The 27550-nt window shown below is 49.5% G+C and overlaps 1 protein-coding gene across 1 annotated transcript in view; it reads right to left on the bottom strand.

Annotated features, from left to right (window-relative positions):
- DOCK11 (dedicator of cytokinesis 11) overlaps positions 1-27550 on the bottom strand; it is a gene marked incomplete at its 5' end in the record, with an annotated part of 83051 nt that overhangs the window by 18297 nt on the left and 37204 nt on the right. The window contains 15 exons of the mRNA XM_019536165.1: positions 1331-1453; positions 2446-2552; positions 5681-5738; positions 5825-6040; positions 7894-8007; positions 9513-9695; positions 14291-14428; positions 16363-16478; positions 16955-17097; positions 17942-17989; positions 18465-18531; positions 18725-18836; positions 22091-22203; positions 22475-22550; positions 26250-26366. Of these exons, the coding sequence (XP_019391710.1) occupies positions 1331-1453; positions 2446-2552; positions 5681-5738; positions 5825-6040; positions 7894-8007; positions 9513-9695; positions 14291-14428; positions 16363-16478; positions 16955-17097; positions 17942-17989; positions 18465-18531; positions 18725-18836; positions 22091-22203; positions 22475-22550; positions 26250-26366 (1731 nt within the window). The remainder of the gene's footprint in view (positions 1-1330; positions 1454-2445; positions 2553-5680; positions 5739-5824; positions 6041-7893; positions 8008-9512; positions 9696-14290; positions 14429-16362; positions 16479-16954; positions 17098-17941; positions 17990-18464; positions 18532-18724; positions 18837-22090; positions 22204-22474; positions 22551-26249; positions 26367-27550) is intronic.

The following is a 27550-nucleotide window of genomic DNA, read 5'->3' as shown; positions in this document are numbered from 1 at the left end:
TTCCTATCCTGTCCCTCCTGTACAGCCTATAGCCCTTGACATTCACCGCCCAATCATGCGTTGAGTCCCACCATGTTTCCGTAATCCCCACTATGTCTAGGCTGGTGTCAGCCAGCAGGAGGGTGAGTTCCTTCTGCTTGTTACCCATACTACGAGCGTAGTACCCATACTACTATGCCTTATGTTTCGGCCTCCAGCTCCAGATGTGGAACCCACATTAGGTGCCTAGGAATGGGATGAGGATGGGGGGCAGCCCTAAACCAGCCGGTAGGAAATGCCGAAGAGAAGAGTGGACCCAAAAGCCTGCCTCTTTCCAAGACACAGGTATTTTGCTGCCTCCCTGAGTGAGGTCTCTGGGGGAGACTGGGATTCCCAGCATCGAACCCCTCCTGGCTGGCTGTCCACCTTCTTTTCAAGACAGAGGACTGGCTTACTCTTTCCTTCTCACTCATCCTAGTAAGGACACTGCCTTAATAGCCTGAGCAGTGGAGTAGGGGGAGACCTAGATGAAATGCCCCGTTTCTGAACCCCCTTGTTCTGAAGCAAAGTGGCTGTGCAGGCTGTGCTTCATGCCAACCCTGGTGCTCCCTGGTTGAGTGAGGGAGCATCATGGCATGCCTACAAGGTCAGGCCTCTTGAAGGACATGAAGGCAGGGACAGCCTGCTTGTGAATCCCACTCAGAGCACCCAACTCAGCCAAAACAAGGGCAGCAATGGGCACATGCAGCAGGACTACAGCCATTTAAGTAACTTTGCTTGGTGCTTCTGGCTTCTCAGGTGCCCGAACAGTTAGGCAGGATTTTATGAGTCTCTGCTTGGATGTAGGTGCCTAAATGCTACTCATAAAGCCCAGTCAGGCTTGAAATTTTCAAACTCAAGCCCAGGCTGAACGTTGAGCACAGGCTGCCTCATTCGTTTCCAGAGGGGCATCTGTGCTCACAGCAAGGGATGCACCTACATATTTAGCTGGGTGGAGGCTTCAGTCTAGCAATATTTCTAGTAGCTGCAGCCGGGGCATAGGCCGGACCAAGCCCTCCTGAGTAGAGATACCAAAATATTACACTGAAACTGGTGGGGGAAAAAAACAGTTTTAATCTAAAAATTTGGTTTTGAAAAAAATTACCTGGGGTACCATTTAGCTTCAGTGACTTTGGGGTCACAGCTGTTTCAAGGCAGTTTTAATATACACCAATTATACCCTGTCTACACAGGCCAAACTCAGTTCCATCAATCTGTCATGCCCTAATCAAAACCCCTCTTTTCTTTGCTGGGCAGCCTGGAGAGTCCTCGTTAATGCCAATTAACAAGCCCCCCAGCTCAGAACATCTACCTCAAACTCCCGCCGCTTTTCGTAAATTGGGATGATCAGCTTGGAAATTTCTGAAATGGTCTCATAGCGCTCCGCCTTCCACAGGCCGTCTACACATTGCTCCAGCAGCTCCAGCAGGACTTCCTGAATGAAACACAAGATGGGCACTGTTGGTAATCCATCGGTCTCCCTTTAGGGGAAGCACAGCTCAAAATGCCAGAAGGCTTCAGCTGCCTGGAAAAAACCAGAGCACGAGAGCAGGTGGCCAGAAGTCTGCAGGCTTCAAACTCCAGGAAGCCTGGGCCTTTCCAAGAGTATTTCAAGTTCAAAGAGAAAAACCCACATCTTTAGATGTACACGTATGTCATCAGAGGACCAACCAGCACAGGTTGGTTATTGATAGACACCTTTAAGGTGGAGGTGAAGGGTGCTACGCTGGGCAGTCCCAGGGAGGGTGTCTGTTCCCTGTCTAAACCTAAGCCTTCATGAGAGGGTGTGTCAGCCTCCATGCCCCTCACCTGCCTTTGGGTTTGCTTCAGCCATCCTCCTGGTCCAGCCCCATTGCAGGATGGAGCAGCCCCATCAGAGACCAGTGCAGCCCATGTGCACTGTACAGGGGACTCCAGACCCCAGCTCCTTCCCCTAACTACATGGAAAGTGCATGCAGAAACAGCTCTTGGCACTCTGCCTCCTCCTCAGATTTCATTACACCAGGGAAATCCTTCCCTGGCATCCTGCAGTGGCTTTCGGTCTCTGTGTTCCAGGGGTAGGCAGCTTTAAGATGGGAGGGGAAGGGGGTCTGAGCTGCCTCCTGCCTTTGTGGAGCAGGACTGCATCTTCTGAGGGAGATTCCATCTCTGGCATTGGCAGTTACCCAGTCCAGCAAGAAGAGCTGGTGACCGAGCTCTGTTAGCTTCAGAACTGTCAGCAGGTCCCTGGGGAATCCAGCCCGCGTGTTCCAGCTGCTGTCATGTGTGCACAGAAACCCTGAAATGCCAGATTTCCTTTGCTGGTCAGCTGCTGTAGAACAGCCTCTGCTGCAGGCACCAATACACAAGAACTATGGGGCTACAGGTTGCTGGCATGGTGTCGAATAAACCATGTTTCTAACCCACTCCTCCTTCCTGGAATCTCACCTCGCTGTAGTGAACGTCCATCATGCCAGCGTCTTCTTTCATTGCTCCCTCCTCATCAATATTGGGAGTGATTTTCTTGAAAGCCGAGCAGCCGCTAGGGAAGAGTTCTACAGAAGAAAAATGGGTTGGAATTAATATGACTAAACAATCACATATGTAGCCCAGACTACATTAATCCCTGCCTTGCCTTGGAGTACAGATTTCCACCGAACACAGCAGTTAGGCATGAAGAGAGAAGCTCCCCTGAAGTATCCATACACAGCTCACGTCCTAGCATGCTGTGTTCGTGGCTTAAGGCCCTGGCCTGTAAGCAGCACATCCTAGTGCTTGCACGAGTGTCAGGACACCTGAGTTCTTTTCCCAGCTCTGCCACAGCTCTGCTACATGACCTGGGGCAAGTCACTTTGCCTCTGCCATCCCTGCCAATGTCTTGTCCTTTGGACCCACAGCTCTTTCAGGGACAGACTCTCCGCACTCATGGAATGACAAGCATGGTGGGGCTCTGATCTAGCTGGGGCTCCTAGGAGCAGGCCTCATATGGATCATAAAAGCAAAAGTCCTTTGTGACAAGAGTGAACCAGAAAGTAAGAGAGACAAGAAAGGTCTCCAAGTTTGTGTGCCTTCATATCCACAAAGGAGAGATCCATTGCATTCACAGGAGGAACATGGACTTCAGCTGACCTCTGTACAGCTGTAAATCATGTAGGAGGGGATTTTGGCTATTCCCTCAGGTACTGACATACCCCAGGAGTTGGCCTTGCTACTTAAGAGATCTTGTCATGCTGAATGCCTCTGATAGTCAAGCTCAACCCAACAGCCTGGATCTTTCCAGCAGTAGGGCCAGCTGGCCTGTTCGTCCATGCGATGGAAGCAAACCATGTCCCGTGCATCACACTGGCCTTCCCCTCAGACAGAGCAGGGCTAGCTTGTTCATTCTTGGCCTGTTTCACTTGATGATGTGCTCAGTCGTCTTGCTAGCTTCCTTCTTCAGCAGCTAAACAACCTCAATTTCCTCTACTACAAAGGGATGTGAAAACACATCCCTCCTTGACAACCACTCCCTGGCACAGCACGGTTTTTGGCCTGTGACTTAGTCAGCAAGAAGTAACCGAGGTGGCCGCAGCAGACTGATGGTGAGCAAGGGGAGGACAGGATACATGCCCTAAGCATGCATAGGTCCAGGACAGCGAATATTCAGCAAACATCCTGAGAGGCAGAAGAGCCACTTCTCACTTTCGAGGCAAACCTCAGGGAGGGGAAGGAGCTATTTCAGGTACAGAACAGTCCTGGCACTGGATCAAATGGCCCACAAGCAAATTCAGCCTGAAAAGGAGAAGTTGGGTCCTCAAGATGGGGGAAGTGAGGGTCAGGAGCTGCCGTCTGAGCAAAGTCCCAGGGACGGAGACCAAAGCTGCTTCATGGAGTTTGACAAGTTCAGGGAAGGGAGAGCATGGAAGGAGAGGGCCATGAAATAAGCCAATTCAAGTATCCAAGATCATCCATCTCAGGGTGGGGAAGCGCCGGGTGACCCTACGTTTCAGGACTTGTGTGAGGCCAGGAGAAACGTGGATGTTTTGTTTGGCTCCTGGGATGTGGATATTTTATTGGAAGCCTGGGGGGCTGGCGGCAGCTAGACGCAAGAGTTGGGCTGGGGTGTGCTAGGGCTCTGACCACCAGCTAGAAATCACTTGGGGATCTGGTTAGAGGGTCCCACCCCCATGCTTGGGGTCAGCACTTCCTGGACTAGGGTCAAGGATTTCCCTGCAGGGTGGGTGGACACAGATACATTAGGCCATTTTGCCTTCCTCTGTAGCATCCTGTTCCTAGGATCCACTGAGCATGCTTTAACCCAGCACATTCCCCATCACTGCAGGGGCCCAGGCACCAGCAGCCTCCCTGTTTTTCCCTTGCAGCATGCTGTAGTGCTTAATACACCTGATATCCTGCAGTTACTGGGATGTTTTGGGGGCTGCTGCACAAGAGCAGACAGAGGGGATGTTTTTGTGGATCCTTTCATATGCTAACACCGGGGATGGGCCCTACCATTCCTAAGCTTTTATTTCCTCATTCTTGGATACAGGCAATTGCAGGCAATTCTGCCCTGGCTGTCCTCCACCAGTGACAGATGTGCTGTGTGGGTGAGTGTGAATGTCACCCAGAGTCCTCTTATGCATCACCCTCTCTCTGCTCCCTTCTTTCTTGTTTCTGGGGATGGAAAACGAACTCCCTTGCCCAATTTGGTTTCTGGATCCGAGGACAAAGAGACTTGTCCGATCTCGTTTTTGGGTTGGTAGTAAGTTGGTTGTGCTTTCACTTTGCAAGCGGCCACCATTGTTGTATCCCTGAACCCCTGAATAAAGTATTTAAAAAGTCAAAGTCCTTGTTTCTGGGGATCAGCTAGACTCAGAAACACTGAAGCTCAGTGTTTCAATGACATCCTGTGAATGAAGGTCTGAGGGTAATGGAGGTGCAGTGTGATTCATTAGCTATATAAGAATGAGTTACTTAAAAGGAAATCCACTTTCTGTATACACAGTGTTATTGCTGTGCTCCTGATTTCCTATTTTGAATTAAACCAGACCTTTGCTCTAGTGGTTCTTTATCTATGAAGCCTATTGCCTTTTCTCTGCCTTTGGACTGTGCTCCCTTTCTTATCTTTCCTTGAAAAGAACATGTTACTTGCAATTTGAGATAATAGTATTTGTTGCCTAATCAGAGTTTTGGGGGGAGAGTGTCCCCACAGAGACACTCCTGTTCTTTATATGACCAGTGAAACATGTTGAAATGCCAGTGCAGGTGTCCAGAAGGGTTTGTGGTAGTTCTGGGGTGATATATCCAGGATGGTCCAGGAAAAATATGAGAGGCAAGGATTTTTATTGTACCAACTCTATAGCTTGGAGGGACAGGGACAAGCTTCTGGGTTTGCAGTCCCCTTCCAGGAAGAGTCTCTGTTTGAACAGAGCCCTCCATCTTTAAAAGCTATTGACTGACTTCTGCTATCTTCAGCAACTCCCCAGTGTCTGTGGGGATTTTCATCTCCCACTACCCTTGCCCCTTTTACTCTTTAGTTCGTTATTTTAGGAGCTTATTTTAGAACCTAACCACAGTGGTTACCAAAGCAAGCAAAGGGTATCTTTGTACAATTCTGATAATCAGTAAATCCAAAGACAAATGAAAAAAACCCCACATTGGTAGCATTCCCTTCTTTTAGTTCCTCTGGATGGAAGGCACTTACTTTTTCTAAGAAGAAACTCAGCGACGAGGGCGGCTACATGAACGTAGCACATGGCAGCCTGCAAAGTACAACAAAGCAGCCATTTAGAAATCATCCAAATGACTCTTCCCTTTCATACCGTGTGTTTCCAATTAAGGCAAATACCTCTGAAAAGTCTCCATTTTTGACATGGATCTTAGCCATGCTGTCCAGCCACGTTTTCCTGAGCTCCGGGGTACTTGCATAGGACTTGGCGAGGCTGTACTGCAGGTCAATCAGCATTTCTGGGTCTTTTTCATGTTCTTTCATTTGGGCCGTTGCCATAAGCACTGTCCGGATCCTTTTTGTTAAGTCTTTGACTTCTGAGGGAAAAGCAGTTGCCTGACACAAAACAAATCTGATTAGAAGCAAACACAGACACAAAGATGTTCCGTGTTTGGCCAGAGAAAGATGGAAGTTCTCCCTTCGACTGAGTCAAGATTTATTTAATTATTTAGCAAGGAGCCTGTACAGTGCGAAGTGATTTGCAAATGCAAGACAGAGGACATACTACTGAATGCTTGTTTTGTATCTCCTGGCCCCTTGCTGATAGAAATGTGCCTTGTGTTTTGATATGGATTCAATGCATTTCAGTGCAGATCCCCAGTCTGCAGACCGTACTTCAGCTGACAAGCAATCATTCATGTAATTGGCTTACCCATCCGATGGGGCTGCTCCTGACTGGAGCCCTACAGTGCCCTGCTGTCCTGGGGATGACAGGGTGTGGATGTGAATAAGCTGAAGAGTCCAGTGGAGGGCAATAAAAATGGTTTGGGGGCTGGGGAACATGACTTGTGAAGAGAGGCTAAGGGAACTGGGCTGATTTAGTTTAGAGAAGAGAAGATTGAGAGGGGATTTAATAGCAGCCTTCAGCTCCCTGCAGGAGGGCTACAAAGAGGATGGAGCTGGACTGTTCTCAGTGAGAGCAGATGACAGGACAAGGAGCAATGGGCTCAGGCTGCAGCAAGGGAAGTTGAGGTTGGATATTAGGAAAAACTCTCACTAGGAGGGCGGGGAAGCATTGGAACAGGTTACCCAGAGAGGTGGCGGAGTCTCCGTCGTTGGAGGTTTGAAGACCTGGCTAGACATGACCGGGATGATGTAGTTGGGGCTGGTCCTGCTTGGAGCAGGGGTTGGACTGGATGTGACCTCCTGAGCTCCCTTCAACCCTCATTTTCTGTGATTCTATGTACAACTGCTATCCAACATGAGCAAGTGCTGCCATGCTGGCCCTCCCCCTTGAGTCAACCTCTGACTGACTGGCTTTCCTTGCAGTGGGGCTCCTCTGTATTTCATAGTTTCAGAGTTGTTAGGGGCTGGAAGGGACCTTACAGATCATCGGGCCCAGCACTGCTGCACCTGGGTAGGAAAGACTACTGGGATCAAATGATCCCAGGAAGATGGGCATCAAGACATTTTTTGAAAATGTTCAGGGTGGGTGACTGTAGCACTTCTGGGGGGAGCCTGTTCCAAACCCTTGGCACTCAGCTTGTATGCAGCACCAGAAGCGCGCAGAGGACTTTAGCTCAAGCAAAAACAGTAAGTGAAAGAAGCAGCAGATGACAAGTTCCCTTCTCTGCTCAGTGACTCCAATCCATCCAACGCTGTCAGCTCCCAACCAGCAGCTCAGTGACCGGCAGATGCAGAAAAGGGCTCTGGGCCCTTGTCTGTCCTATGTCCGTTTTGCTGTAACACAGGCTGGGGCTCCCCACACCTATTTAGAGTGCAGCATGACTTTGAGGCCAGAAAACATTTCCCAGCCTTTCGCATTCCTTGTCTGGCAGCTGCCGTGCAGAGAAGGGGTTCAGGCTGGAAGCACCATGTACTGATGCCCTGTGACTCTGATTGAACATGTGACGAGGTTAAATAAAAATAGACGGCAAAAGAAAGGGGACCACAGCCATCACTTCCCCTTCACGGGGAGGACTTAGCTCTTCTTTTCTGTACTTCTCACGCCTGGCACAAGTACAGCCACCAGGTTCTCACTTCCCTCTGGGTGCTGGAAGTTCTTGGAAAGCTCTTTGATTCCACTGCCTAAAGACGTGTCAGTTAAAAGTAACCTGAGCTTCTGCTTTTCTTCCCTCTCCCTCACCAGCGCTGGAATGGTAGAGCATTCCCCCTACACAGGAGTCGGATGGCTGCTGGCAGCCACAGCTCAGCACACTTCGTCACTTGTTATAATCAATCATGCTTACCTTCATTGGCCTGTCGCTGCTTGCAAAGTTGTTAATAATAAATAGGGACTCCTGAAAACTGGATCCACCACTTAATGCCACATCTGCTATTAACTGGCTCACTGCAATTATTATCTGTTGGAGAAAGCCGAGGTGTTACTGAAGTAGGCTGTGTCATGTGGGCTTTGCAATCACTGCTGGTTAAGAGATGAATAAGAGGATCAGGTCATTCATATGGTGCAAATTGTTTAATTGCTACCACTGCTGAACGGTGTAATCTCATGGTGGTGATGACACTATATGTCTGCAGTGAGAAACTCATCAGATCAGCAGCAACATTCCCTGCTTCGTGGTGCCTGTGGCTATGCCTATTTCTGCTATAACAGATTCCCTCTGCATTGCTGCCAAAGGCCTGGCTCTTGCCTCTGCTCTGTCTGTCATAGCGAGAACCATGGCCAGAGCACAGGAAAGAGCTGGGCCTCTAGTTGCAGAAGTGGAGACCAGAAGCATAACTGGTTGGTGCCTTGGGCTGGCATCCTGCAATAGGCACTAGCTGCTGCAGGGGGGAGATGTCAGTGCAGCAGCTGCCAGGTGTTGCACCCCCTCCAGCATGGCAGCTCAGCCCTGTCACCCAGGGATGTACTGACACTTACCCCCACAGCAACAAAAGGCTAATGGGTCGTGACCCCCAGCAATAGGGGTACCTGCCCCTGCTCTCCATTCTGGGTCCCCACAACCCCTACTGTGCTGTTGGGACTGCCAGAGAAACCCTGCCACCACGGCCAGGACACCGACAAAACCCAGAGTGCAGCTGAGATGAGATGCCCCAGGAAAAGATGGCAGGCTGGATAACCCACCCTGCAGACCATACTCAGTCCATGGCTGGTATATTTGACACCCCTGCCATGTGGCAGTGAATGGCAGTGCAGAACAGCATGCGCACAAGGCCAGGATAGGACTGGACTGGATTGGATTAGAAGTCCTGGAGCTGGAGGCTTCAGACATCCTGTTTTCCTTTTATTTAAGATTTTTTACAGCATGAAAATAAAAAGGCACATTGCTGCTTCTCCAGGGGCCTTTCAACACTGTTTAGAAAACACGAGACAAAAAAGACCAGAAGCAACCCCAGAATAATCCCTCCCTCACTCCAGCAGGCAGGACTTTCCCCATGTCACCATCATGCTCACTCTCTTCCGCTACCTGGACCACAAGACGGGCGTTGCCTGTGCTCAAAAGCCATTGCCTATGACTACTGGATGACAAACATTTCTTTACCTGCAAGGGCCCTGAGCTGAATCTGGGAGCTATGACTTAGATAAAACTCTCACTGCGGTCAAAGAGTCAGTGGGATTTTTGACCAGGAAAAGGTCAAATTCAAAGTACGGAAAAATACAGATTCAGAGGTCAAAATCAGATTAAAAAAAGGTCAAATTCCTACGTGCAAAGGCTTGGAATGGGGTGGACAAGATGATCTTCAGTCCCTTCAAGCCTTGCTTTCTATCATTGTCCGACTTCCTTCAATATAGGGCATTACTAAGCTGCTACAAGCTGACACCCCCTCAACCTGGCATCATGGACCATGGTGGAGCGGAAAACTATGTTACACACACATGCAGGGGTCCCAGCCCCCTCGCACTGACCTGCAGGTGCGTTCTCAGGAACGTTTTCCTCTTGGTGAACTCGAAGTTGTTGCGCATGAGGAGGTAGAGCAGCGCTGAGGCCTCGTGGCGTGTGGAGGTCAGCTTGGACGTGCAGCACTTCAGCACCTCGTAGCAGAAGGCGGCACACATGTTCACCCGGCCCTTGAAGAACGCCGAGGGGAACTGCACGAGAAGCAGGCGGCTGTTAGAACTTGCACCCGTGAACCGCGCGCAGGAGTCACACTGGCGCTCGTGCCTGCACAGGGGCTATCCTGACAGCTTTACTCCCATCAGCACTTGCAGGCATGAGCTTGAGGGGCTATTTTCTTTTAAATCAGTGGGGAACCAACCTCTTTTGGCAGGTGTGCCACGAATTATCCCCACACCTTCTCCGAGTGGCACCCCAATCCCCTTCCTCTGTCTCATCTGCTGCTCCATCATCTGCTCCCTGCCTGATCTGCTGCTTTGCTTTCTGCTCTTCCTGCCAGATCTGCTGCTCTGCCTTCTACTTCCTACTGCCACCTGTCCCCTCTCTGATCTGTTGAATGCCACACACACAGAGTCTGCCCAGGCCACTTGTGGCACTCATGCCACTGGCTGGCCACCCCTATTTAAATGATCGACTGCTTCTATCCCACCACAAACCTGCATGGCCATTCTACAGAAAGAAGTGAGGGGTGCTGGGTCCTACAGATTGAAATATCTCAACCAGGTTGGGTGAAAGGAGGAAGGCAACTGACACTGAGACTAGGACCTGCCTTCCCAGACACCCACTGTGTCTGATGGGTGGGCAGCAGAGGAGGAAAATGCATGGATGGACTACAGCTGTCTCCCAGCTGACAGCTGGGGGGCATCCAGACAAGGAGCTGTGCAAGGAGCTGGAACGCAGAACTCATAAACGACATTAAGGGCTGTAGGAGAGGGTCCTTTCCATGCGGCCATGGGAGGTGACATACACTCAGACAGCGCAGGCATAGTGACATGTTGGAGGTGCAAGTGCTCAGATCATTGTCCACTGAGCTACCATAAGCCAGAGTATTTCCAACAGTGGACACCCTGGCCAGCCTGACCTCACAGGCTACGGGAGCTGCATTGCAGTGCTCTGTGCAAATGTCTTTTCATGATCCCTAAGCAAATCTCCTCATGTTCACAGGGACTTTATCTCTGCAGCAAATGCAACATCAGCAGCATCAGAGAACAGGATGGGGATCATCTGTCTGAGGAGAGGCCATCACAGAAATGCCACGTATCATTTCGTAGTCAGCGGACAGCACGGTGCAATGATCTACGGCAGACTAGTTAAACTCTATACCCTTACGAGAGGGTTTTACGTTCAGCCCCATGTCCACTGGTCAGTCAACCAGTTCAGGACAAACATTTGGGGAGAAAATATATGCCAGCATCACAACAAGGAGTTAACTGTGTACACAGCAGAGCAAATTAAGTATGTACACAGCAATACATTTATATACATAAGTGTGTACACAGCAAACAACCCAGTATCACTGTGAGGCAGCAAAAATTTAGGAGGTCAAGAACAGTTCAAGCATCCTCCTTCCAACAGAGACCGTACCACTCAACAGGAACAGGTGACTGGTAGAGGACAAAAAGAGAAAGGGGGTATTTAATGTGTAAAATAATGTGTTTCCACAAGCCTGCCTTTCAGCAGACTTCTGATAAGAGTCATTTGGCATGGTGGCAACACAGCTTGTTTATACAAGTGGGATAGAGAACAAAGAAACAGAGCCACCACTTCCCTTCTTGAACGGGGAACATGGCTTGATCCCAGTTTGCATCTGGCAATTCTTTCTAAGCTCAGCTGGTCTGGCACATGTTGGAGGTTCAGTGTGGGCTCCTAGCTCTGCAATACCCTGGGGCCTGTGGTGATACTGCACTGCCTCTGGCATCAGAGCCATTAACTCCCAGTTTAAAGGAGGGGTATTGGAAATGGTGCAGGGCACATTCCACTGGTTTTGGAGCTATAACTTCAGTGCCTCCTAACCAGCCTCTGTGGAGCCAGGAGGAAAGTGCATTAAAAAGGGAGGGGTATTTACTATAAGGGGGTTAGTTAATTTTCTGTATTAGCAAGTGAAAAACACAGTTCCTGCTGTCCGGGTGGTCAGAAGTGGGGAATGGCTTGCAAAAGGGTTGGATATAAATGAGGTTGTTTGGTACTATCCACCTTAGCTGGCTCAAAGTCACTGGAAGCAGACCAGGAATAAAAACCCATGTGGTGTAACTTCCAGACTGTACGCAGAGAAAACCAGGCCTGCAATCGCAGCTGGGAGCGAGACAACTGTCCCAACCATTTGAAAGGCCCTCTGCAGAGTTAAAAGTGCACTTTTACATTCTGAGTAGGTAACACAAGGAAGTTTGGGACCCGTGTGGTTACAGAGGCTTGGTAGAGAAAACATTTCCTCGTAGATACCATCTGCAGGGCCCATATCTTGTTATTACAGAAGGGAGCATGTCACAGGGGAAATGCAAGAAGCAAACTTAAATCAATTGCTCAAATGTTTGGACACAATAACAAGGCCAAGCTCAAGGCATAGGCACAACTTCACTGAAGTCAAGAAGTTGCTCTCTCTGATGCCAGCAGAACCTTTGGCCAGGCCATTTTGTGGATGGGTTCCACGCACATCAAACTAAACCCCGGGGATTTCTTCAGGGCTTGGCTCTTGGATGCTAGCTGTGAGATACAGCACAGCAGGGGTGCAGATTAGGCCGTGTATTTGGAAATATCTGCAGCACCAGGCTACATGAGAAAGTTCCTGATGCTGTGACAGATATAAAACCACAAATTCTTTTGGATGCTGACAGGCGAAACTGCAGTCTCACTTAAAAGCAAAAACATGTATGTAAAGCTGCAGCAGCCACAAGCGAGTGTGTCAAGGGTGGGAAAGGCAGAGACACCTTGGGGCTTCCCACATGTTCATGAAGGACAAGCTGGAATTCAGTCCAGTGCCTCTGTGACACCTTGCTGCATTTTAACAGTCACTCTTAGTTTTCATGTATTAAAATGTGCATGGCCTAGACTAGTTGAATCTTTTTTTGAAGGGGAGAAGAAAGTAGTCAGTGCCACCGAAGAAGTGATTCCAGTCTCCACTTCCTTAATATCCACCTTTGTTCAATTAATCCTGCAAAATCTCCTCTGCAAGTCGAAAAGCTCTTAGCAGTCCCAAAATCACGCACCGTGTTTAATTTGCTGGAGTTGCAGGCTGCATGAATTAGTACTGTAACCACCATTGCATTCAGCTGACTTGAAGGGGTAGGTCTCCTTTGGAGTCTACTGTAACTATGCAGCTTGGCAGCGTGCGTGTTCAACTGATCAAGAACATTTCTGAGGCGGGAGAGAAATGTTGGACATTGAGAAGGGATCCAAGGCTGTTTCTACATGATACAGGGGTTTACTTTGCCCTAAATTGAAGCGGTGTTTTTTTAAAAACACCACTTTAATTTAGGGCAAAGTAAACCTCCATGTCATGTACACTCATGGCGAAGCCTGATCCTCACCTGCTTCTCCAGTGGTGGTGAGGGGACAGCGAGCTGCTGGCGGGCAGAGTGGTTCCTGAGCTTAGGGGGGGGCTGGTGCTTCCCTCTATGGCAGCGGCGCCCTCACCCCCCCAGGCGGCACCTGCCCACAGGCATCCACCTTAGGCAGTCCCGGGGGGCAGCGCAGTTGCGGAGGGAAGCATCGGGCCCCTGTGCAGCTCAGGCAAGCAGGCAGCTCCAAGGGAATAAAAGATAGGGCTCGCCACTTTTTTTTTTGTCTTTCCTTCTGTGCAGCCTGCTTTCCACGGCTACTGCTGGGCTGCCTGCATGGTCTGCCCGCAAACCCCCTGAGCCGCGCGGAGCCCAGTGCTTCCCTCCATGGCTGTAGGGTAGGAAACTAAAACTCCTTGGAGGTGTTTTACTTTGCAGCACCTCAAAGTCATTTGCAGCATCCCAAAGTCATTTAAGGCACTTTACACCGCCAAATGTGCTATAGTGGCTGGAATTAATGCGCAATATGCCACTGAATTTGCAAACTCATGCAAACAGCAACACCATTAAAGCAATGCAAAAGGCATTAAACCCTCTTTAAAGTGTCGTCTACAAATGGCCAAGAGCATCAGTCATCCAGACTTGCTAGCTCCTGGATGCTATGTGGCTGCTTCGACTGTCCTCAGGGTTAGTGAGATAAGCATCAGATGTCTTCCTGAAATCAACACTGCCCAACTTCAAACTGTTGCCATGTTGGCAAAGTCAAGGGCAGCCAATGATGTTCAGATATGATCCACTGAGAATTCGTGCTGCCACTTCTTGCCTATCTGGGTGCTAGAGAAGCCGCTTCTGGGTGAAAAGGAGTGGCTTGAGTTCTGAAAAGGCGGCAGAATTAAGCCGGGATGGTGTTGCCTCCCAGAGATGCAACATGGGGCTGGGGGCAGCCCTACTCTGGCATCCAACTCACTTTCAGCCTGCTTGTTTTAAGGAAAAGCTTTATGGCAGATCAGGTCTTTGTTGCAATGGATACTGATCTCCAGCATAATGATGTATACTGATACAAATGAAATAAGAGTCAAAACCGTCTCTCCCTGGCAATAAGACACTCCCCACCTTTGTAACCTGGACTCCATGGGGTGTTAGTGCTTCGCTGACCAGTGTGGTTAAAGTTTCTGAGTCTGTTTTGTGGAGCTGGCTTCTAGCACCACAGAGCAGCAGGTCTGCGAAGGCTGCAGTGCACACTTCCCCCCTGCCCATATGAACTTGAGCTGGACTTTTCAAGGGCTGCCACCTACCTTGCTAATGAAAGCTCTCAGGGAGGCAAACACGTGCTTAAGGGCTGCTTCTGACTGTCCATTCTTGAGAAAGGCCAAGTGAACATCAAACACCTTTTTCATGAGTGGGTTGTGGCCATCGTTGTTTAAGAGCTGGGCCTGGAGAACAAGGAAACCAATTTTGCAGAAATACTCAACTGATAAGGCTCAAGCCACAATCATCTCTACAGACTGCAATGTTGCTAACACCAGATAAACAACAGTCTCACGCTGACAAATTAATAACAAATAACTGAAAATACCAGTGCAAGGCTAGAATTAGTTAGGGATTACTTTCTACAGAAGATGCAAGGATTTTATTGTGTTCACATTCTAAATAAAGAGTCACTTCTCTGCTGTAACTCTCACCCATTCCTTCACACTATTTGTCTTTTAAAGCTGATTATCACTCTGACCTTTATATTATCCCATTTTTCTCATTCTCTTTGTAAACCTGCTGTAAGCAATAGCATCCAAAAGTCAGATACAAGTTTACATTGGAGACAAAATTGTTGTCAGCTGGAGCAGATGAGTGCAGCTCTGTGAAGCCCTGTCAGCCAACATCTGCTAAGGATCTGCCCCCATGTCAGTGGGTGATCAGTGGATTCAATATTCTTTAATTTGACCAATTACCCAGAACATAAACTATCTTGTGGGTGGCTTTGGTTTGATACCCCTGGTGCTGAACAAATCCTTTGCCAATAAGAACAGTAAAGCCTGAGACTCAGGCAGCATTTTTTTTATGAGCTTGTACATTAAACAGAGGGAATGTGTTGAGCTTTACAAATGGCAGGGAAGTGAGCCTCTCCCAGCATCTGCACATCAGCTGTGTTCTTGAAGTTGTTAAAGAGACGCACTTTGGTGTCCGCCTCTTTCCAGAGCTGCCTGTCTCCTGGGCCACTCCAAAGCCTGTGCCAGATCCCTTTTCTTTGCGACCGCCCCAACAAACCTCAAGGACACAGTCTACATCTTGTGCAATCTCTCTGAGAGCCAACACATTGCAAATGCAATTTGCTTGCTTTCTCTCAGGCACAGTGCCTGAGAAGAGAGGCACTCCTGCTATCATGCATTACACTGCAGATCACTGAAAGGCCATCAAAAAGTCCCCAGTTCCTGAAGGAAGAAGGGGTTTGTGCCTGAAAGCTTGCAAATAACTTTTTTCCACCTATTTAGTTGTTATGATAAAAGATATCACTTCTACCCAAAGAACCTCGCCTGCCTATATCAAAAAGTCCCGTTCTTGTGCTTGCACAAATACTTCTGCTGAGTTTACAGAGATCTCTCCAGGTAGCTGTTTGCTAAGCTGGACCAAACTCTACAGCAAGGACTCTGGCTCTTACGGCCTCTTGAAAAAGGTTAGCAGAATGATTCGACAAAGATGGAAACAGAGGCAGGTGCCCATATGAAAATGGCCATATAGTTTCATAGTTGGTCGGGTCGGAAGGGACCTGAGCAGATCATCAAGTCCGACCCCCTGCCATGGCAGAAAAGAGTACTGGGGTCAAATGACCCCAGAAAGGTGATTGTCTAGCCTTGTCTTAAAGACCCCAGGGTAGGAGCCAGCACCACTTCGCTTGGAAGTGGTTGTCCTGTTCAAGTGAGCTGCCAACAGAAGAACAGCTTATCACCACTGAGGTCAAAGAGTTCAAACAACTTCAGGCCCTGTTTCTAGAAACAGTTATGTAAAACTTTTTGGAACTGTCAACATGTGCCCAGCCCCGGCTTCTTCTCCTTTTCCCTCCCCTCTTCTCTATGCCTCATTCTTTTATGGCAGCACGTTCCTTAATGAATGACATGAACATACTATCGTCTGATTGTGCAAGGCTCTAACAGTGCATGATTTCTACCGCTGACTCACAGAGCATGGGGCCCTTGTGAAACAGAGCAACCCATTAGTCATTTCCCTTTCCATTCTTTGGACGGTCTATTTCTTTAGGAAATCAATTTGAATATAATCAAAAACACAGTGTGTTTGTATGTGTGTGTGTATGTGTGTGTATGGGGGGGGGGAGAGTTGGGGCAAGAAGCTGCTTTCCACAGTTCCCAGTGCTCACCTTGAAACTTTGGGTGAAAAACGAAATGGTGTCCAGGACAGTGAGACAAACTTCCGTGGCAACGTTGCCTTCCAGGAGCGCCTGGTGCATAACATCTGCTTCCGAGGTGCTGGCATCTGGAAGCAAAGTGGAAGGGTTGAGGATCTACCAAGCAATGAATGAGGCCTGCTACTTCCCTCCCACCTGCCTTAAGTCACGGACTGACGCGCTGCCTCTCCGAGCCAGACTCTGGAGGTAGCACAGGGCAGACTCACACACAGAGAGGGGTGAAAACTACCTCTGGGAAGAGGACCTGTATATGCCCTGTTGTTCAGTCCGATTTGGGGCCAGTGCTGGCTGGACGGCTGAGTGTCACCCATGACAAAGTGCTGCTGTCCGACCTGCTCGCTCACGCAGCACTGCCTGTCCCCATCAACAACTAGGAAGCGGATGTTGAGGCAGGCAGAAAGAAATGCCACCTGGGCTGGTATTTAATAAACCCTATGGAATTACACCTCCTCCCTCGTCAGCTTGCCTCGAGCAATAAGGAGCACCCCACACCACAGCTGCGTGGGCTCAGACCTGTCTCACCCCAGTCATCCTCCGCACGTACTGTGATTGAGGGTGAATGAGCTCTCCAAGTTGCCAAGGTGCTGGAGACGGGCCTGTATTATCCCTGCACGGCTGCGCAAGGCTGGCATCGTCTGGGATTTTCTGTCAGCACCAGCATGCTTCAGTAGCCAGGCATCATGAACCCTGGAAGGAGAGGACAGGTGGCCTGTCGGTGTGGGCTGAATACTGCTGCGAGGCAGAGACAGGCCCCAGCTCTCCTGTCTACCTCCTGCAAAGTGAGTCCTGCCAATGCAGCTCTGCTTGGAGGGCACCGGAGACCAGCTGCAAGACCCAATGGATGACTTAGCATCAGCTGTGAGCAGCCTCCTCTGAGGCAGAGAGCTGGAGCCCAGGCACTCGGGGTCTCCCCAGGCTGTCAGTTCAGCCCAGACGCTGGCTGCTGGAGCTCACAAGCAGCACTGGAGAGTACGGGGTGGGGGGGCAAGGGGCAGTGGGCCTGGGGATAGCCCTATTTTGCTTTACTCATCATGCTCTCACCCAGTGCCCCAGCTAGGATCCACACCAGAGCTGGGAAGTCATGGCATCCTCAAGAGAAAAGTGCATGATGGTCTGGAGGTGCCTGCTGTGCCATGCTGAGCAGCGTCTGTGTGGCTTCCCCCACTGCATTTGTGGGGGACTCACAATGCCCACTGGTGCGGGCTGTGACTTCTCTCGACTTGGGAACACGGCACAAATGTTCATTCAGAGCTGACGGTGTCGGCACCAAGACAGCCAGGAGATGGAGTGGGACCAACAAGGGCTGATGCTGCTTTCTGCCCGGCTGGAGGAGTTGTGCTCAAAGGAGCACAACTTCCTCTTTCCCCGCTAAAACAAACAGCACCTCTGCCTTCACCTTCCTGCCTTGGCCTGGGTAAACAGGGCTTCCTGACCGCAGCCCCACCCCAGCTGGGTGTGAGCTCCCCTTCCTGTTTCAGCCTGACAGAGCTAACCCGGGGCACAGCCGCACGAGCTGACAGGAACATGGTACCTGGCAATGTTTCTCTTCCCCGTGTATCTGAAGTGAAATAAACAGGCTCTAGAGAGACAAAAGGGATCCGCATCAGCAAGGGCACAGAGTAGTTACCTGTGTGTAGTCCCACTGGCCCATGCAAACAGGTTGGGGCACCTGGCCTGGCACTTGGTGCTCTCAGGCATTGGCCCCACCACCCTCTTTGTGTGATGCCCTCCTCTCTCCTCACCCCTCTGCCCAGTCAGACACAATGGCAAGCAAAGCAGCGGTGATACCGCCAGCCCTATCTTTGGTCCTGGAGCTCTCTGCAGAGTGCAGCTTGCCAACCCAGCCTCACTGGACTCGTGGCAGCACTGCCCCTTGCTAGCCAGGCACTGCGCTCCCACCCTTTCTGGCCCATCACACACAGGATGCAAGACCCCATCTGCTGCAGAACATGGCCGCGTGCAGGCGAGACTCTGCTTTCACTTCACCCCTTGTACTGCATGACACGATCTACGACATGCAATGGGAAACACAGCCCTGAGCACCAGATACTTACTCCAGAAGTACGAGGACATTGACCAGCTCTTGTGGGGATATTTTGTTCCAGTAGGTTAAGAGGGTATCTGGAAGCAACACGAAACTGTTGAGGATGAGTCTTGTACCTCTGGGACCAGTGCAAAGTTCTCCACAGATGAACACCTTTGCAGACAAGCCTCCGTTGCTACCATTTTGCTGCCCACCCCTCACCCTGATGGCCACTATGTCATGGTAGCAGCAGAGGGGAAGGAGCTACCTGGGAGCACACAAGGCACTAACCTTCAGAAATCATCTTAACGACATAGAGGTAGCACATGAGGAGGCTCCTGATCTCCAGGTGGTCCAGCCTCCCGCAGTGGGACACGTTGCTCCTCGTGGAACTTCTTCGGACCTAAATGGAAGGAGAGTCACTGACTAGAAAACCAGCCCAGACCTCAGGGCACAGGGGTGCTGCTTCAAAACCAGCCTCACCTGCCATGGCCCAAAGGCAGCTGCTGCCTTTGCAACTATTTAGGGGGTGTATCCTGGGGGCAACAAATAAGCAGTGGTCATTCACCTAGTCATCATGGGGACACCAACTGCAATGGGTGGCCAGTTCATGCAGCAGTGACCAAATCAGGGCCCTGCTACATGTTCAAATGAAAGCTGGATAAAAACCAGCACTAGATTTGTGACACATTTTCAAGCACTAACTGTATAGAGTTGGCCGGCACCCAGGGGCCATGGCCTCCTACTGCCTCCTGTCTGTATGCCACTGTGTGCATGACATTAAAAAGTTATTGCATAGAGGGAACTGTGATTGCATAATATATGTAACTTGTAGCAGGGACCTGAGAAGGAAGCATGAATCACCTCCTCCCGGGAGCAAACCTCAGCCAGTCTGGCGAATGGCAGGCAGCATGTGTCATCTCCCTGCCCCTGCGGGCAGGATGCTGCAAGTACCTGGCTTTTCTGGAAAATGGGGAAAAAGAAGGATTTAAGGAAAACTTTTCAGTGTTTCAGCCTATTGTAAATCTCAGAAAAAAAGTTTCAGCTTAGTTTGTTCAGAAAAGTTTTGTCTCGTTGGGAGGGTTTGTGAGGAAGCAGTGGGTTAAACTGAAGTCAAACCACAGGGCATTCACAAACGTCATTTGGTGAGCGGAAAAGATCCAAACAAATCTTCTGAATTCCTTTTCTCGGCTTTGCAGAGTCCCCATTCCAAGCAAAACAGCGCAGTGGCCAATGTGGCAAACCTTCCGGCTGACTCAAATTTATGGTTTTCAGTCCCTGCTCCCCTACAAACTCTTGTCATGTTCTGAGGACACTGCAAAGCTCTCTACCTGACATGTTTTGAGCTGTGCCCCAAAAGGCCATTCAGGAAACCATGTATTTTGATTTTTCTTTATGCTAGCAAAGGTCAAGGGCATGAGTCACAAGGACTCAGGGTAAATAGTCCGAGTTGGGGGGGATGTCTGTCAGGATGGAGTGGTTCCTGCATGCCAAATCCTACTGGATCTTCATGTCCTCTACCAATGGTGGCTGTAGAGATGACACGAGGGAGGAAGGCTCACAAAGCAGCTCCAGAAGGATGTATCATGGGTCACTGTGTTCCTTTTAAGCTCTTGGTTGTATCTATTAATGTACAGCTGGTTTACAGGGACTCAAAACACACCTTTTACAACATGGACAATGAGGGCTGGAAGGGACCTCAGGAGGTCACATCTAGTCCAACCCCTGCTCCAAGCAGGACCAGCCCCAACTGCATCATCCCGGCCAAGGCTTTGTCTACCTGGGTCTTAAATACCTCCAAGGATGGAGACTCCACCACCACTCTGAGTAACCTGTTCCAGTGCTTTACTACCCTCCATGTGAGAAAGATTTTTCCTAATATCCAATCTAAACCCCCCAGTTGCTTCAACTTGAGCCCATTGCTTCTTGTCCTGTCATCTGCCCCCACTGAGAACAGTCCAGCTCCATCCTCCTTGCAACCCCCCTACAGAGAGTTGAAAGCTGCTATCAAATTGCTATCAAAACCCTTCTTGGTCTTCTTTTCTGCAGACTAATTCAGCCCAGCAGCCTGTCCTCACAAGTCCTGTGCCCCAGCCCTCGAACCATTTTCACTGCCCTCCGCTGGACTCTTTCCAACTTGTCCATATCCTTTTTGTAATGGGGGGCTCAAATGGAGCATGGAAGTGGACTCGTAGCTAATAAGATGCCATGGACCAGAACTGAGCTGGAAACAGTGCAGAGACCAGAGGAGAGCCATGTGCATGATTAGAGGGCAGGAGAACAGGCCTTATGATGAGACGCTGAGAGCTACAGGACTCTTCAGCCTGGAGAAGTGCAGGCTTGGGGGACCTGGTGGCTGCCTATAAGTATATAATGGGTGTAACATTAGGATCTGGGGGAACACCTGTTCACCATAGCACCCCATGGGATGACAAGGTCAAACAGTTATAAACTTCTCCAAAACCGTTTCAGGCTGGACATAAGGAAGAACTTTTTTACAGTCCGAGCCCCCAAGGCCTGGAACAGACTGCCACCAGAGGTGGTGCAAGCACCTACTTTGGACTCCTTTCAGAGTCAATTGGACATTTATGTTGCTGGGATCCTGTGACCCCAGCTGACTTCCTGCCCCTGGGGCAGGGGGCTGGACTCAGTGATCTTCCAAGGTCCCTTCCAGCCCTAATGTCTATGAAATCTATGAAACTGCAGGAACTGCCTCCCAAGGGATGCAGTGTCTGTGTTGTGTCTGGCACGCAACTGGCTCAATGTTGGAGCACGTGGCAGAAGCAGGGCTGTATGGCCATTTGGTGATGCCCCTGGCACCTTGGCAAGTTCCCCCTTGCAGCCCTATGGGCTCCCTTCTAAACATATTGGGGCCAGCTACGAGAGCGTCCTCCCATCACCTTTCTAGCTAAAAGAGCAATACTTTTAAAAGAGCAGAAGAAATTCCATGCCTGCCTCAGTGACCTGTAGAAATCAGCTACTTTTAGGAAAGGCAGGGCTGAGACATGCATGTGAAAGCCTCAGGGAAGGCACGTCCACAAGAGATTCCTTTCTGGATTGTTTGGCTACCGCTATCTTTGCAGACCAATGTTATGGCTGCTTAGAGTTGCTTTTTCCACAGCTGCATCCTCTGGACCCCGCCTTCCTTCCAGCGGTTGCTTCCTGTGCCATGGTGCTCTGCCATCACTCTGCATACAAAACTCACCAGGACATGCTTGGCCATGCATGTAACAGGTGCGTGCAGATGTGGCAGCACCTAGCAGGGAGACAGTCCAGGAGTGCACGCCGTCCCAATTGCTCCCCTTCGGCTTTTAACAAGTCATTCACAGTAGGTAGATTTGAGTTTGGGAGATTTAAGGTGAAAAGGGAGCATGAGCTCATCCATCCTGACTTCCCCTATCAAACCCAAAGGGTCTGGTCCATTTCTTAGGCAACAACATAGAAATCATAGAAAAAGAAATTAAGGGCTGGAAGGGACCTTGAAAGATAATCAAGTCTAACCCCCCTGTTCTGGGCAGGAATACTGCTGAGATCAAATGCTGAGACCCAGCAAGGTGTCTATCCAACACGTATCTGTCAAAGGGCAGGCAGGAGTGAGGTCTCAAAGGCAGCCTGAATGTGCAGGAAGCTTTGTGCTCTGCCATCCCGGTGCATTACATTTTCGCCAGCGTGACACTGATCAGGAGAACCCGCTGCCCCTTCTGAGTTTAGCGATGCCTTGGAGTCCTCCCTTTTCAGGACGTGGCCATTCTGCAGTGCTGCACCATAGGCTACAGGGAAAGAAAAGAACAAGGCCACAATGGCCAAGTCAGCTCTTACACACCATAGTAAAACAGTTCATTAGATATGATTTACCAAGGAAATAAATAGCAAGTGTGAGCACTGCAACTGGCACAATGATTAATTCAGAACTGGTTTTTCATGGAGAAAACAGTACAAAACTTTGCAAGGCTACTTGACAAAAGGGGTGCTCCTGTTTTATGCCACAGTTCTGTGAAGCTCCAGTGAGTCTTTAATTAGCACTTCAAACAAAACACTTACCTGTATCTTTATCTGCAATCAGACTCGATCTGTTGGATGGGGAGGTGAAATTACACACAAAGTCATCCCTGGAGGCCTGCAAAGCAAGAGGAGCCATGTGCAACTGAATAGCTTTGTCATTTGGTAAAACTAGAAAAATCAACCACATAAAAAAGCCACGTAAAATGCCTTTGCAAAAGCATGGAAAAAGAGAATCTGTTCCCTTATTTTTTCCACGAAGAGAAGGATGATGAAAAACTAGCAGACTTGACTAAAGGACAGCAAAGCTGTTTTATAAACTCATTGTCCATTTTTTCTCCCCATTTTCATACAAGTTTTAGGACATTTTACAATGTGGAAGAAGTCTAACTGGCTCTGAAATCCCATACTTTACTTGTCTCTCAGAAAGGAATTTCCTTGCCCTGCACAAACAGGCAGGTACAATTTGCGAGACAGTTTGATAACAGTCCAAATTCTGATCTCATGTATACATAGGCAGTCCCTATTGTAAATGTATGCATGGCCAAAAACAAATGCACTACGACATGTCGCTAACAGCCTTGCCTCAATTGGCAATATTGTATGTAGGAGAGGGCCAGGATCCAGAATGTCCTGGATAGACTGGAAAATGGTCTGCAATCAATCAGATGAGATTTAACAAGGACAAATGCAAAGTCCTGAGCTTGGGACAGAATAACTGCATGCACAAATACAGACTAAGGAATGAGTGGGTAGGCTGCAATACTGCAGAAAAGGATCTGAGGTTACCACAAGCTGCGTACGAGCCAATGGTGTGCTCTTGTTGCAAAAAAGCCAGCGGCACACAGGAGTGTCATTTCCAAATCAAGGGATGTGATTCTGCCACTCCATTCAGTACTGGGGAGGCCTCATCTGCAGTACAGCGTCTAGTCCTGTGCTCCACACTTCAAGAAGGATTTGAACAGACTGGAAAGAGTCCAGTAGAGAGTGAGAAATGATTAGGGGCCTGGAAAGCAAGACTTACAAGGAAAGGTTGTTTAATCTGAAGAAAATTATGGTTGGAGATTGGAAAGAACTTGCTGACTCTGTGGGTGTTCAGGCATTGTAACAGACATCTAGAGAAGCACTGGCACAGGCTTCTGAGAAAAGTTGTGGAATCTCCATTCCCAGACATTTTTAAAAGCAGCCACACTTGGAGGTTTGGTTTAGTTGGGAATGATCGGGGTGGCCAACTAGGAGCCACGCTCTACTTGACTCGCTGCTCACAGACAGGGAAGAATTGGTGGGGAATGTACTAGTAGATGGCAATTTGGGCAGTAGCAACCATGAGATGATTAAGTTCAGGATCCCGAGGAAAGAAGGATGGAGAGCAGCAGAGTAAGGACCCCGGGCGTCAGAAAAGCAGACTTTGACTTACTCAAGGGACTCATGAGCAGGATCCCCCGGGAAGCCAGTCTGAGGGGGAGAGGAGTCCAGGAGAGCTGGCTGTACTTCAAAGAAGCCTAAGTGAGAGTGCAGGAACAAACCAGGCTGATGCACAGGAAGACTAGCAAGTACAGCAGAAGACCAGCTTGGCTTAGCAGGAAACTCTTCAGTAACTAAGTCACAAAAAGGAAGCTTATAAGAAGTGGAAACTTGCACAAACAACTAGGGAAGAATATAAGAGCATTGCTCGGGCATGCGGGGATGAAGTCAGGAAGGTCAAGATACAGTTGTGGAGTTGCAGCTAGCCAGGGATGTGAAGGGGAACAAGAAGAGTTTCTACAGGTATGTTGGTAGCAAGAGGAGGATCAGGGAAAATGTGGGTCCCTTCCTGAATGGGGCAGAGGATGCAGAAAAGGCTGAAGTGCCTTTTTTGCTTCAGTCTTCACAGGCAAGCTCAGCTCCTAGACTACTGCATTGGGCAGCGCTGTTTGGGGAGGAGGTGAGCAGCCCTCAGTGGTGAAAGAACAGGTTAGGGACTATTTAGTAAAGCTGGACGTGTACAAGTCCCTGGGGCCGCATGGGATGCACCCAAGGGTGCTGAGGGAGTTGGCTGATGTGATTGCAGAGCCACTGGCCATCATCGTTGAAAAGTCATGGCGATCAGGAGAGGTGCCGGATGACCGGGAAAGGGCACACATAGTGCCCGTGTTTAAGAAAAGGAAAAGGAGGATCCAGGGAACTACAGACCAGTCAGCCTCACCTCAGTCCCTGGAAAAATCATGGAGCAGATCCTCAAGGAATCCATTTCTAAGGACTTGGAGGAGAAGAAAGTGATCAGGAACAGGAAGCATGGATCCACCAAGGGCAGGTCATGCCTGACCAACCTGATTGCCTCCATGACGAGGTGACTGGCTCTGCGGATGCGGGACACAGGTGTACATGGTGTCCCTTGATTTTAGCAAGGCTTTTGATACGATCTCCCACAACATTCTCGCAGGAAGCTAAGGAAGTATGGGCTGGATGAATGGACTGCAAGGGAGATAGAAAACTGGCCGGAGCATCGGGCTAAGAGAGTAGTAATCAATGGCTTGATGTCTAGTTGGCAGCTGGTATTAAGTGGAGTGCCTCAGCAGTAAGTCCTAGGGCCGGTTTTGTTCAAGATCTTCAGCGACCTGGCATAGAGTGCACCCTCAGAAAGTTTGTGGGTAACACCAAGCTGTGGGGGGGGGAATAGTAGATACACTGGAGGATAGGGCTAGGATTCAGTGTGACCCAGACAAATTGGGGGATTGGCCCCAAAAAAATCTTATGAGGTTAAACAAGGGCTAATGCAAGTCCTGCACTTAGGAGGGAACAATCCCATGCACTGGTACAGGCTGGGAGTGACTGGTTGGGAAGCAGCTCTGTAGAAAAGGACCTGGGGTGACAGGACAAGAGGAGGAACAGGAGCCAGCAGTGTGCCATTGGTGCCAAGAAAGCTAATGGCATCCTGGGCTGCACTGGTAGGTGTGTTGTCAGCGGGTCAAAGGAAGTGATTCTTCCCCTCAGCTGGGCACTGGTGAGGCCACATCTAGAGAACAGTACACATCTAGAGTGTGTCCAGTTTTGGGCCCCCCACTACAGAAAGGTCCATTGGACACATTGGAGAGAGTCCAGCAGAGGGCAACGAAAATGGTTTGGGGTCTGGGGGGACAGGACTGGTGAGAAGAGGCTGAGGGAACTGGGCTGATTTAGTCTGGAGAAGAGAGGACTGAGGGGGGATTTGATAGCAGCCTTCACCTCCCTGCAGGGTGGCTGCAAAGAGTATGGAGCTGGGCTGGTCTCAGTGGGGGCAGATGACAGGACAAGGAGCAATGGGCTCAGGCTGCAGCAAGGGAAGTTGAGGTTAGATATTAAGAAGAATGTTCTCACCAGGAGGGTAGTAAAACACTGGAACAGGTTACCCACAGAGGTGGTGGACGTACCATCCTTGGAAGTTTTGAAGACCTGGGTAGACAAAGCCTTGTCTGGGATGATGTAGTTGGGGCTGGCCGTGCTTGGAGCAGGGGGTTGGACTAGATGTGACCTCCTGAGCTCCCTTCCAGCCTGAATTGTCTATGGTTCTACGATCCTGCCTTGAGCAGGGGGCTGGACGAGGTAACTTCACGTGGTCCCTTCCAGCCCAACTTTCCTACCCTCCCAACGCATGTCAGCTAGCAGAACAGATCCATATTAGGAGCTAAAAGAGAAAGTGAAATGAATTAAATGAACAAGACCAAAACCCAGGGATGTGGGAGAGAGCACGATTCTTTATTTCTAAAGCCAAACTGAGCCATCTGCTGCCTGCATGCAGGGTTACTGGGCTTGCTGTGTGAAGGAGAAGGTAGATCCTAAATCCTGCCATGTTACTCACCGAAGGAGACATAGCTGCGCACGAGTACAGTGTGTCCTGGCTAGCCACCCGCGGGATATTCTCTAAGAGCAATCCCACCAGTGGCAGATACAGCTGGGCAATTTTTGCCTGCTGGTTCTGAAAGAAAATGAATGACCGTAGGTGTTGAAGAAACAGCCAGAGCTTTCAAATCCCCCCAGCATCTCCCAACCCTATGCACCCACCAACCTAGCTACAGCTCTTCCACAGATACTCTTACTGGATTACTCTCAAGGGTGATCCCTGCTGGTTTCAATAGCCTAGAAAAACTTGTGAAGTCCTCACAACCTCCCTGTGAGTTAGGAGAATTGTACTGTCCCTGTGCTGTGGAGTGTGAGCCAGGGTGTAAAAAGTGGCCTGTCCAGCCTTCCAGGAAAACAAGCAGAGTCAGGAACTGAATCCACATCTCTGGAGCCATGGAAAAGCACCTGAAGTCCCAGGGTACTTTTCCTCCAAGAAAGCAGCCTGCTTTTCCAGAGCATGTTGCACACAGCCAGTCCTGCTGGGATTAACAAGTGGTGGCCGTTGCTTCTTTATCTTGTAACAAAGCTAAGGCCCGGTCAGGACTTTGCGCACACAATGTCTGCCAGTGAAAGTGTTTGGGGGGAACAGCTGGCCTAGCTGAATTGCTTGCTTGAAAAATCATCAGAAACTTCTGAAATCAGCGTCTTCCACAAGGAAAAAGCTTCATTTCCTCATCCCAAATGACTTTTGGTTTTAAGATTTTAGGTGCTTCAGAACGAATGGACAGGTGAGAGATGGATGAACAGGCCAAAACGAACCCAAAGCTTTTTACTGACTCAAGCAGGTCAAAAAACATTCAGAGACTCTGGCTTGTCTGTCCCGTTTCCCCTTGCTCCCTGCAGGCATTTCCAGATGGAAATTCCTTTCCTCTCCAAGGCAGTTTGCACACCACCTGAATTACTGCACTTCCTCATGATTAAAAATCTAAATAGGAAGACAACTGTTGACTTTCCTCAGCCATTTCCCTAGAGCAGGGCCTGTACATACCTCAGCCAATGTAGCTCAGATACTGCATATCCCACACGGTCACAAAGTGGCATGAAAACCAGCTGCCTAGAAACCTTCCCAGGAAGCCTCTCTGCACACATACACTATAAGCTCTTCCCTATACAGTTTTGAAAACCATATTTCCAACGCTGCTTTCCCCAGAGGGGATTTGGGAGTGATACGTGCTAGGGGCCTCTGACAGACATGACATTTATCTCAGGATTAATGTATCAGTCATGTGATAAATTGTAATGTGCCACATATTCTGTTAC

The sequence above is a fragment of the Crocodylus porosus genome, unplaced genomic scaffold (genome assembly GCF_001723895.1).
Source record: "Crocodylus porosus isolate Cpor-Errol unplaced genomic scaffold, CroPor_comp1, whole genome shotgun sequence".
Taxonomy (NCBI): domain Eukaryota; kingdom Metazoa; phylum Chordata; order Crocodylia; family Crocodylidae; genus Crocodylus; species Crocodylus porosus.
The sequence above is the reverse complement of the archived record's forward strand: the minus strand, read 5'-3'. Positions and strand labels throughout refer to the sequence as shown.